Raw genomic sequence first — 12662 nt, forward strand, 5'->3', positions numbered from 1 at the left:
GGACAAACAATACAGTATGTGACAGTGCACCTCAAAATGAACATAAAGTCGCACACACTGATTTTGCGTGAGGACTGAAAATAAGTGAAATGGGTCAACCTAGCCGAACTTGACTTTTTCATATTTTCTGAAAGACCGGGTCTTATTTTACATTATGCTAAAATTTGGAATCATAAAACGGGCAGGAAAGTGTGATTTTTAGCAGTTTATCTCGAACATTTTTGGTAGAATAGTGTGATTAGGTATGTCTTTAGAATCCCTTTTTCATTTCAGAAAAACCTTGTCCACACTCTTCACTTTCAACTCTAATAACTTTTGAAAAGATAGTGCTACTGCTTTGAAAGTTGACATTAATTATAGACAGCATGTGTTAATGAGGCATGCTTAATTTCAGTTTAATCTGATTATCCCTTCATTGTTGTTACTCTGGTGGTTTACTTCCTGTTTTTTTTTGTCCCATTCATCGTACAGCCAGCACTGTTTGGTAAAGATTAAGCGCTTGAATAGACACTGTACTTCAGAGCCTCTTTTCTCAGTTCACACTTTTTCTGAGTTTGTGCTTTCTTTCCAATATTAGATAGGTTAGGAGAGTCCATTTGATTTGAGTTATACATCATTTCAAAGCTTAAAGTCTGCTCTTTCAGAATGTGGTCTTAACTAAAAATTCATGTCTGGCGACTTTTTGTTTGTTTTGAGGTGCAGGGTCACATATATGAAATCAGCCTGAGTCAGTGACATGACATTCGCTTCCACAACAATTGCTCTGGTCTTATTTTCTCTAAGAACTTAAGGTTGGGGTTAGGGTTGGGATAGGGTTTTAGGTTTAGTTTGATGTGAAAATTAGGATTAGGTAAGGGATATGTTTCAGGGTATAATCTATATATAATGGCTTTAGCGTGCAGATATTCATGGGAGCAACTGTCGTAGAAGCAAATGTCATGGAATGGCCTAGACAATCCCCCATCCCCCCTCCCCCACTCCCAGATTGGTACTTACGTGGGACAGCCGGGAACGGGAAGCAAGAATGTGAGGCAGATATGCAGAGTAAGGAGACCAAGCATGATGATCCACTCGTACCAGTAGTCCAGGATGTCTCGCAGCTCGCAGTAGAGTCGATTCTGCACCAAAAATGTGACAGAGTCCCATTGCTTCGTTTTGCTTGGTGTTTCATTTTGTTACATTTTACCAAACTACCCAAACACAACCGTGTAGATACATTTTGCCCCCTCTCTGGATCTGGAGTATTGAGTTTGCACATTAGATTAGAGTGGAGTATGAGGGAGCAGATTTAATATTCATGCTTACAAAGAAAATAACAGACACTTTCATACTGTATGTGTTGAACAATGTTTGTACGTGTACATGTACACTCATCTCTGTATATGTTTGGAGTCCAAAACCATGGGTAGGTACACATCACTGAAACTACACATAGTTTTGTTGGTAGCATGAACGCATGCTAAAATTTCAGGAAGGGATCGAGAAGTGAACTACATGCATAGTTTAGCATAGTGTGACCGCAGCTTTTGATAACTTTCTTTAATCATGTCGGAGTTTGATGCAACTTCTACCATACTGTTTATCTACTAATTTCAGCTTGAACACTGTGTGGAGTTGCACTTCAGTAAATGGACAATCTTTTCATGAATTGACATCATAAAAGTTACCCCCCCCCCCCCCCCCTGGTCTGCCGTCCACCTCAGATCTCACCTGGACTCTGTACTCCTCTCCTCTGTGCTTGACCGATGCCAGATGGACGACGGCCACCACCAGGTAGGAGGCTGCAATTCTCTGCAGCACGCCTGGCACTCGAAACTTGGACAGGTTAGTTCCTCCTGTTTTGGAAGGTAGGCAAGCAGGAATGAGGGGGAAAGTTATCACACACTGGCGGGACTAAGACCTAAAAAATATGTGTATGGTAAAGAAGAATTGAGATAACAATAATAATGATAATAAAAATGATACTAATACAGAACATTTATCCATATAGCATTAATACGGGAGTTTCTAAGCAAATTATGGACACTGAAAAATTGAATTAAGATACCAAGTACGGAATATTATTACGAACATTGTGATATGCATACCAAAGGAAAGATTGTTAGCTCTTTGGGTTGATCTGATTATTGCAGTGAGCAAGTAGTGGTCATCTGTACCAATTGCAGATCTAGCATACCACCTCCTCCATCCTAAATCAATTTCAGATTGATGTGCAATAATATTAAACTTATTGTATAGCTCTCATCACGGTCACGGGACAGAAAGAACATATTAGGGAGCTGCGACATAGATGTTTATTAAAGACGATGATTACATTGGCCGTTCTCCTCTCTCCCTGCAGGGTGTTGCAAAGTAGCTTTAGATTACGCGAGGACACAACCTATAAAAAGTAAAGTGGTGCCCCAATATGATCAGTTTATCAAATAGCTCTCTTCGTCGTGAATTGAGTGGATACAAAAATAGCCCACAATGCATAGTGAACTAGAAATGTCGCTATGGCGACTGGTATGCCTCCGCCATAATGCATGATTCTCCTAATAGGTCTAGATAGTCCATGTGGACAATGTGTGATTACATTTTCACAAAACTGGCAAAATATTGAAATGACAAGTTTGTCAGAAATGTGTTGAATGTTCACCTTCCTTGAACTTGGTTAATTGGATGAATAGGAGAGCATGTATTTGGGGATTTAAGGACTTTAACTTGACTTTGACCCATTCATACATTTATGCATTGAGTAATTTTCATGGTACCGGTATGGAGAAAAAGTGCAATTTCTGTACTGAATAGTAAATTGTTACCATGTTCATCAGGCCTTAGACCCTAAAATTCATAAGATAATCACTTTCAGGTAGAACATGCATAGATATGCAGTAGGTTTCACGATAAATTGAGCCACTTCCGAGATATGGAGGAAAAAGTTAGTTCAGCACTTTCACTTGATCTTTGACCTTTTGACCTTTGAGGCAATAAAAAAAGAAAAAGAAAAAAAAACTCTCCAGAGAATTTCTATTAGGTTACACATGCATACACCAAGTGTAAAAAAAAAAATACTAATCCTGCTGGCATTGCATGAACATGAGGGAAATAGTAAAATTTTGAAGTGTTGCACTTGACCTTTGACCCCTGACCTTTGACCCCATGAACCCTACACTCTCTAGATAATCACTGCCAGTCAGTACATGTATATACTATGTTCCATGAAGATACCTTGAACAATTTTCCAATTTACAGAGAAAAAAAAAGAAGTTTTAATAATTTTACTCGACCTTTTGACCTTTGACCTTTGACCTCATGACCCAAACTTTCACCAGAGAATCTAAATTGGGTAATACATGTATACACTAAGTTTCAAGAAAATATCTTCAGGCATTGCATAGATATGGTGGAAATAGTGAAATTTTATGTATTTGACCTTGACCTTTTGACCTTTGACCTCGAGCATGTGCACCCAAAAGTTGATCGGCACAACTTCACCCCCTAATACACATACATGCCAAGTTTCATCAGGATACCTCAACAGCTTTTGATAGTTACCTTGTCCACAAAATTCATTACGGACGGACGGAAAGACGGACGGAAGGACGGACGGACGGACGGACGGACGGACAACCCGAAAACATAATGCCTCCGGCACCACTTCGTGGCGGAGGCATAAAAACTATGACGACGTGAGATATAAATAAATTAATTTTGATAAGCAATTTTGTGCATGAGCAGAATAGGTTTTTTTTCTTCTGAACATCCACGTCGCGAAAAATCTGAAGCTCATTGATATTATGGGAAAAGCGATGTGAATAGGCCTACTCAGTTCTTCTATTTAACACTTGGCATAAAACATACAAAGATACATCGCAAAATAAGACAATACAAAGATCATGACACTTGTATAAAAAAAGGAGAAACTAGAAATATCACTTAAGGTGATTAATACCCCCGCCCCGTGACGACAGTCTTACCCAAGGAATGATCTTTCCTTGATCTTCTGCCATTTAAATGCCGTTACCATGGCAACGCAGCTTCCGACACGTCCAAAAAATATGTCTTGCACATCTTCCCACCAAGACCAATGTGTGTGCCACATTTCATGAGCTTCAGTCGAATACAGAGGAAGTAGTTCAATCCGCAAGATCTTTCCTTGATCTTCTGCCATTTATATGCCGTTACCATGGCAACGCAGCTTCCGACACGTCCGAAAAATATGTCTTCCACATCTTCCCACCAAGATCAAGGTGTGTGCCACATTTCATAAGCTTTGGTCAAAAAACTGAGGAAGTAGTTAAATCCGCAAGATCTTTCCTTGATCTTCTGCCATTAATATGCCGTTACCATGGCAACGTACTTTCGGGTACTGTCAAAAAATGTGTCTTGCACATCTACAACCAAAGGCACACATCTGTACCAAGTTTCATGGAAATTGGGCAAAAACTGAGGAAGTAGTTTGCAACACAAAATTTTCCATCATTTTGGCTCATAATATGTGAGCTGTTACCATGGCAACATACTTTTTGTCACTGTCAAGAAATGTGTCATGCTGACCTATATCCTAAGACAAACATTCAATATGAATTCCATGAGAATTGGAAGAACACTGATGAAGCAGTTTTGCCATGAAGCACTTTGCCCTATATTTTACCAATAACATGCCGTTACCATGGCAACGCACTTTTTGCCACTGCAGAAATATGTGTCTTGCACATTAACATATTCAGATGAACATCTGTACCTAATTTCATAAAAATTGATCAAAAACTGTGGGAGGAGTTCATGACGCAAGATTTGTACCCATTTTTGCCCATAATATGCCGTTACCATGGCAATGTACTTTTGGGTACTGTCAAAAAATATGTCTTGCACATCTACAACCCAAGGCACACATCTGTGCCAAGTTTTATGGGAATCGGTTGAAAACTGAGGAAGTAGTTCGCGACGCAAGATTTGCAACGGACCGACCGCCCGACCGACCGCCCGACCGACCGCCCGACCGCCCGACCGCCCGACCGCCCGACCGACCGCCCGACCGACCGCCCGACCGACCGTCCGCTGATTCCTATATACCCCCTTCAAACTTCGTTTGGCGGGGGTATAATTATGCAAGTGAAAGGAATCAGCAGAAAGGCCGAGGCCTTATATAAAAGCTGAGACCCTGAGATAATCAAAACACTTATAAACCTAAATGTCATACACATACACACATACACACACACACACACAGTAATCACATAACACTATATACCTGGATGGAATTACAACGTACAAAATACCTGATCATACACACAATGTTCCAATTTTATAAATGATATAATTTCCTATGAAAATTATTACACATTATTCAACAAATACTGTTTATATCTCCTTTTAAAAGTTTAAATAATCAACTGCAGCATAATACACTTCATGAACATTGGAAAATGGCAGATTTGCTGGACTACCACCCTTGACAGGACGTGATAACACTTTAATAGTTTTATGATTGAATGTAATACCATCGAGGATGAGTCCTAGACTGAAGAGGATGACAAAGCGCCGCACCACTTTCAGGAGCATTGTCCGCCGTGAGACGCCGTGGCGGAGCAAAGCCTGAAACGACATGGTGATGGAGACCCCCATGATGAATATAAACCTGGAGTGGATGAGCAGAAAATGGACAAGAACAGATGCCTTTACAAACATCTTTAACACACAGAAAACACTACAAGCACGTCAAAAAGTTGACACACTTCTTTTCTTAAAGTTTTTGGGGAAAATTGGAGCTAGACGAAAGGGTTGTCTTGATTTGACATGACTCGACTGGAGACGACAAACTTGACTGAGCAGGTTGCTGGAGTTGTACTCTTGTCAACTGGTCTTCACAAACTTGATTTGAATAACTAACAGGAGTCATATATATTCAAGTCAATTTGCCTCAAATAGGTGGACTTATAATAGCAGATGTCAGTTACACTATGATCTACATGCCTGCATTATCTTGATCTAAGACATAAATCAACTAGCCTAAATATTTTCAAAATCTGACTATGAATGAATTTCTTTCTCTTTTCACTCATCTCTTGTGTAATTTTTATATTGAAACAGACACATATTTTGGAATGCTCCTGTGAAAGACGGACATTAAATGGAGGTCAGTTCTATTCATGTGGGACTGTGTGCTCCACTCAATTTAAACGCGGGAATAGGTATTAAAGAATGTCTTCAGATGTAAGTTTCTTCAATTTGTCTCCCTCTACAAATGAAATTTCTTAAGATCACAACTGCTGATCTGTAAATTAACAAACATGTCGGAAAAAGGAACCAGTGGGACTCAAACCTGTCATCTGCTGCTTTCTGGGCAGCGACACTACAGAAGTACCACCAGGCTGTCCCTGGTTGCCGGCAGTGACACAATGAACACGGAACAAATACCCAAGCTCTGAAATCCCGACATTGTTATCCAAGGCGGACAAGGCATATTAAATGAAAGCAAGATATATCTTAACAAATTTCATTTGTAGAGGGAGACAAATTGAAAAGACTCACACCTGAACCTTCACCCCTCTGAATAATATCTTTCTTTCAAAGAAGGTCTTCCTAACCATGTACACAAGCAGCAAATAGAATGTATTGACCATCCTCTGAAATTCCAAAATAAGCCAGTTTGGGGTTTCAATTTGCGTGTGAGCAGAATATGGCCATTTGTACCAAAACAGCATGTTGGTTTCTAAATTCACCGAGATAAGCATCTGTCATGTAACGATTATTCAAGTAATCCAAGAATAGTGCTTGTCAGCACATGCACCTGACAGTGAAAGTGATATTTGTCAATAACAGCAGAAAAAAAAAGATTGTTAATACATTTGATGGAAAATCATGAAATGATGCTCTCCAAGGTGTTAATAAAAGACCATTCTGTTCATCTGGTCAGATAGAACAGTCAATGTACCCAAGTGCATATTAGCTAACTCCAAGCTGGCTTATATATACACCACACAGCTTACCAAGGAAACACCAAATCTGCCACAGTCAGCCCTGGTGGTATGCAAAACAAAAATAAGGAAACTCAAAATCTCATATCAATTCTCCAGGAATATTTGAAATGTAACATCTAACGTATCTGGCTCTAATGATACATTTGATGTTTATGTGTGTTTGTGTGTGTTGCATGAAAGTTCAACATCAGTTATTTTTTCCAATGATAAATAATGCCCTCTTTCAAGAAATGGTAAAGGTTCTACTTAACAGGAAAAAAACAGGTGAAAAAAAATGCTTTGAATGGCAGCAAATTTGTCACAGCTGCACATTTACAAGTGTCTGAATAAAAAAAAAGAAGAGGAGAATACAATTTCAAGAGCTAGATGATCATTCGAAGTTTAGTAAATCAGACTAAGGTACTGGTACGTCCTGTGGGCCATTGGCAATTGCCACTCATTTCTCTAGCTTCATTGCTTTTACAGTGTATTAAAGGGGGAAAAAAACCCAACCAAACAAACAAGCAAGTTTTTCTTGCAGTAAATTCTCCCGGTGCATACATTCATGTTTTCACTACTTTATCTACATACATATAAAAATGCCCAAAGACAACCATAGTGCAAATATTACTATATTTGTAAGCTTTTTTGGTCATGATTTGAAGCAAGTTGCACATATTATGATTTAGCATTTTTGCATGGCTAGCTGGCTGTGGGTTTGTTGCTAATGGCTGCATAAATGACTTCCTACATTTAATTCAAGCTTGTGTTCTGCATTATCTCCAGCTACACATACTGACTAACCCGTGATCATTTTTCAAATAATCTAGCGTCAGGATTTAAAATGCTATTTCCGGGGGGTTATCGAGTCCCAACACAAAGCTGAGGGGATTATTACCTCCCCATTGTAGCATTACAAACACTTTGGACGAAATATTCTGCATGTTCCCTTCTTCTAAACCAGTCATCACTTCTAATACACATTAATAAAGGTAGAATTCAACAGCAAAGTTACCCCCCCCCCCCCCGGGAAAAAAAAATATGCAGATGAGATTAATATTAAAAGGAGAATGCATGCTGATGGTGGTGTGCTTTCAAATTATATTCAACAAAAGCAAAACAAGGGTTACATTTTTTAAACTCCGCATGCAATAATGGAGACACACATTGCAACAGAGAGTGGAGTAAGCTACTGCACACTGTTATAGTACATACACTATGCATGCATTTAGAAATGGCTACGTGTATACAAAATGTATATGCCTAGTCTGACAATAAATGGAGCGGGTCATGCAAAGCTATATAATATTGTAGAAATAGGTGATTATAATGATTTCTTTGTAATAATTTTAGCTGCATGCAATGGACAAGTAGCGCTTCACACAGGACAGGACTGAACTATCATGCATCTATGATGTACAGTGTATGACATTAAAACATAATGGCAACACCTACCGACAACTTCTCTAAGGCACTAGAATTCATTACAGGGATAGCTGGTTTGTTGTAGGGGGCAAGGTTTATGAAAAATGTGTAGCTTTAATAGGACAACATACCATTCATATTTTTGACATTCTATATACGACATGTAACACAATTCAAACCAGTATTTCATCTTTCAACCGGGCAGGAAAATTAATAAAATCCTCTGTAGTGAGACAAAGTAAAAGGATGCTCAAGAATATTAAAGGTCCTGTTTACCTTTGGGAGCAGTGATTTAAAAAATATTCAAGATATCACATTTTATGCATATGTGTAGGACTGTTGTATCACAAAACATCCCACCATATAAAATTTTTGCAATAAAGCTGAATATAAAAGGAGATATCAATATTTTTCTCAATATACCGTAACTGTAGAGGGTTTAGTCTGGAAACATTTTTATTATAACTACTGTTCACATTTTGTGTATATAACAATACTTAACATCAATTATACGGATACAAATTTTTACAGTTGTTTTTTCTATCCCTAACTCACATTTTTGAACTATCTTAACTCTTTATGTGCCACGTTCGCACATCCGACTCAGTCAACAGCGTGCCAACTTCGCATATTCTGCTTAACAAACAAAGCCGTCAAGACCGATCGATAAATCGCTAATTACTGCTAATCCCGCAGCACAATGAAAGCGTTTCTCATGCTTTTGTTCCTCTCATATACGGCTTGCATTCTATGTGGTGATCGACTATCAAGCAATGTTCCCAACTAGATTTGCTCGTACATTCTGAGTTTCTGTCAAGGTTTTATGTGCAAAAGTCATGCCTTTACAGTAATGTAGCATTTGGTCATTCAAAGAAAAATGGAAAATAGGGTCGCCATACAATATATATCTAAACAAAGCTTGGCATTCCTCTTTAACTCTGCCTACTATTATGCCCATCTTAACAGAAATTTGTAGAAGTTATACAAATTGGAAAGACAGAATTCTTTCTCAAAGCATGACTACCTTTATGTCTCAGAATAACGTGGCACACAGAGGGTTTCCACCATGGCACATAAGGAGTTAAAGCACTAATGCTGGGTTTTTGTTTCTTCTGCAAATGGTAAATTATGCCTTTAAGGTGTTGCTGTGATGGATAGATTTTCTTCAATATTCACGAGTATGACTATACTTTATGTAAAAAAAAAGTAACTGCTTGGACAAAGGTGTGAGAAATTTAGATGTGATTTGAGCACCACCATGTAACGAAGTCCTTGTTCAAAATTATCATTACTATCATTATCATCGTTATCATCATCACCATAATTACTATCAACTACTTATGGGTTAATCTATGCAACTATACAAACACATAATTTGTTAATTAATCCATTTATTACAGCTTCATGTTTTCACACAATTTCTAATTTTAACAGCTGGATAGCTGGATTGATTCATAAAAGAAAAATATTCCCACATGGAAAGAACATGCAACATTTATCTGAACGGTATGCAGCGGGGCAGGGGAGGGGAAAGGGTCAAGACAAGATCGTAGACTAAACAGTTTACGAACCATTCCATGTGGAGTGACCAAATATGGCGTGATACCGGCCAGACCCCGAGTTAACAAAGATCATTACTGTGATAGTCAACCTATGGCAACAAGATGGGAAAAAAAATTAAGAGGTAGGGGGCAAAGGGAAAACAATACATTGGTGAGAGAAAAATGGACAATGTGCTCACACTTATAGAAAGAGAAATATGAAAGACAAGATGGTTATTTCCAGCACTTCCCCTAGACGAACATAACTGTAAGTGAAACGTGTAGTAATTATTAGTATGCACACTGGTAAACCATCCTCTGAGTTGGCAAGCAAAGTGAAGCTAACACCGTGATATCTTCACAATCAGCTCCTGTAGTAATTTAGTCATCCAAAAAATATTATTAATTGTTCTCAAAGAAACATACAGAGAAGATTTAGTTGTACAATCAATGTGATGACAAATATTAAAAGAAACATCAAACAAATATTAAATTTGTTACATAAAATTTTAGTGTACTAGGTTCAACGTTCTGTCAGTGCACGTTAGATTAAACTGCTACGGACACAGGTTAATTGAACAGGATCACAAGATCTTTATCTCACTTTAATAGCATATGGTGAAAAACCTCCTTACTCAATTCTGAATATATAAAATACCAATTTGAGATTTGAAGTATGATCATTAATGTAATAAAAACAACAAAACACCTAAAATGTTACTTCATTATCTAATGCCAACAATATTATTTTGCTAAAATGTTGTGAAAATCAACAAGTTTTACCACTCTACTAAAAATTCATGATTTTTGAGATACTAGGCCATGTCACCCGAGGGACCATAAGTCATTATCAAGTACTATGGAAAATTATTCAAAACTAGACATTGCTACAAGCCCCAGTCATTTTAAAGTGTGAGAGGCTTGCATCATATGTTTTTATATGTGATCATGATATATCGTAAAAGTGGATATTTTCGCGAGACTAATTGTTTTCGCCTTCGGCCGAGCAAGAAGAGCTTTGCGTGCTTTTAATTCCGCGGAATTAAGACAACAACTAATGGAACATATGGCTTTCAAAATTATTCATGTGCTTTTATTTTTGCACCAGTTTCTGGTTGCGTGAAATGTAGGAAAATTTCTACTTTTTCGGCAGACAGGTCTAGTCACTATTTGGTGTAATGAACAGGTGCAAGTAACATGTAATTAACACTTTGTATCCTAAAAGCAGGGAGTTGAGAGAGACGAGTGGAAACTCAAAGAATTTTTGTGATCCGATGCCTTCAAACACAACAGAACACTGCCTGATTATTTTTTCCCACATTTAGTATAAACATAACCACCGCTCTGCTGCAAATCCATTGTGCATCTCATCCTGAAATGTCCGTGCTCTTGCCACCATCAAAAGCCCTCTCGCTGTATTAAAGGGAGTCAATTCTAAAATATTATGGTTCTTTGACTGAATCAATCTTCATTCGAAATTCATTCAGAGGTGATTCGAAAAACCATGACTAACACCAGGTCTGTCACAATAGAATTGCCCATCAGTACATGTGTGCACCTAAGCATGTATAGGAGGATATCTGCTGAGAGCAATTATACGCCATAGAGATGCACATATACTGTAATTCTCCATATCGCATATAGCTATAAAAGAACCAACGTTGGCGGCGCACTAATTTAATCGGCGTATTTTGGAGCGATTTGCAGTCAACCCCACTTCCGGTTGCAGCTATCGCTCCGCGCGCTATTATGCATGCATGCACGCTGCGTGCAGCGGCGCGGCTAGCGTCCCACACACTTATTCATCGTGTACAATTTTGCCATAGGCCTCTTGTGTGGAGAACTTACACAAATCTGTATATGTGGGACTGTAATAGAGATTGTCGCGTGCGATGAAAAGATTGTACACATGGGTCAATTTTCAACTATTTTATCTAAGTCAAAATAGTAAAATATGAAGTGAAAACATTCAGATTAGGGATTTCGACATCTCTGAATTCTGTGAAGGGGTATAGTTTCAGTAATGTCGGCCTCATAAATGATCTGAAGAACAGATGAACACAGCACATTCAGTGCAGCAGTTGTAACTGTGTACTCAGCACTAGAAGCAGTGCAATGGGCCTCAAGTTCGCCGGGGGCAGCGGGGCAGGTGTAGGGAGCAATAGATCTTGAATCTTTCGCGATCATCCATGATTAATAGCTTTTAGAAAGACACTCGCTGAAAAGGTAAAATTTGCGTGACCGATGTTGAGCAGACGCTAACGATGCAAGTGAAACTGTGCGTTGGCATGCAGTGCATTGCGGTGCAGTGCATTGCGTACATAACGCAATGGCGATAACCGGAAGTTAAGCTGACTGCATAAAAGCCAGGATGTTGATTGTGCAATGCATTCTGGGACGATATTTTGCTTTATGCGATATGGAGAATTCTTGGGAGCCGGTCGAGTCAACTTCACATCAGGTTAGGGCAGAAGGAATATGACAGCAAATTATTAATTGTTCCCAGCAAGTTTTGCACAAATACAAATCCCTGTGTCCTACTGAGTGTGGACAAGCAAACAAATGGTTCACATACATGACATTGATGACTGTCAGCCTTTAACCCTAAAAGGGCCAGGGGGATTAGGGAATCCACCCCCTCCCACATTTAGCATGGCCAAAAAAATTCCCACCTAATTAGGGTTAATGGCAAGAGAGGCATGCAGAAGGTTGTTCAGAAAGACAGAGACAAGCCACCTCTGTCAGGCAAGCC

General features: G+C 38.8%; 1 protein-coding gene across 1 annotated transcript in view; it reads right to left on the bottom strand.

The window, feature by feature from the left end:
- The window catches only part of LOC139727094 (heparan-alpha-glucosaminide N-acetyltransferase-like), a 94957-nt gene that overhangs the window by 63210 nt on the left and 19085 nt on the right, over positions 1–12662 (bottom strand). The window contains exons 9-12 of the mRNA XM_071638074.1: positions 6975–7005; positions 5487–5623; positions 1711–1835; positions 997–1118 (exon numbers count right to left, since the gene is read on the bottom strand). Of these exons, the coding sequence (XP_071494175.1) occupies positions 997–1118; positions 1711–1835; positions 5487–5623; positions 6975–7005 (415 nt within the window). The remainder of the gene's footprint in view (positions 1–996; positions 1119–1710; positions 1836–5486; positions 5624–6974; positions 7006–12662) is intronic.

This window comes from Diadema antillarum, unplaced genomic scaffold (genome assembly GCF_040938485.1).
Source record: "Diadema antillarum isolate AM-2024a unplaced genomic scaffold, OU_Dant_1.0 seq00000119_RagTag, whole genome shotgun sequence".
Classification (NCBI taxonomy): Eukaryota; Metazoa; Echinodermata; class Echinoidea; order Diadematoida; family Diadematidae; genus Diadema; species Diadema antillarum.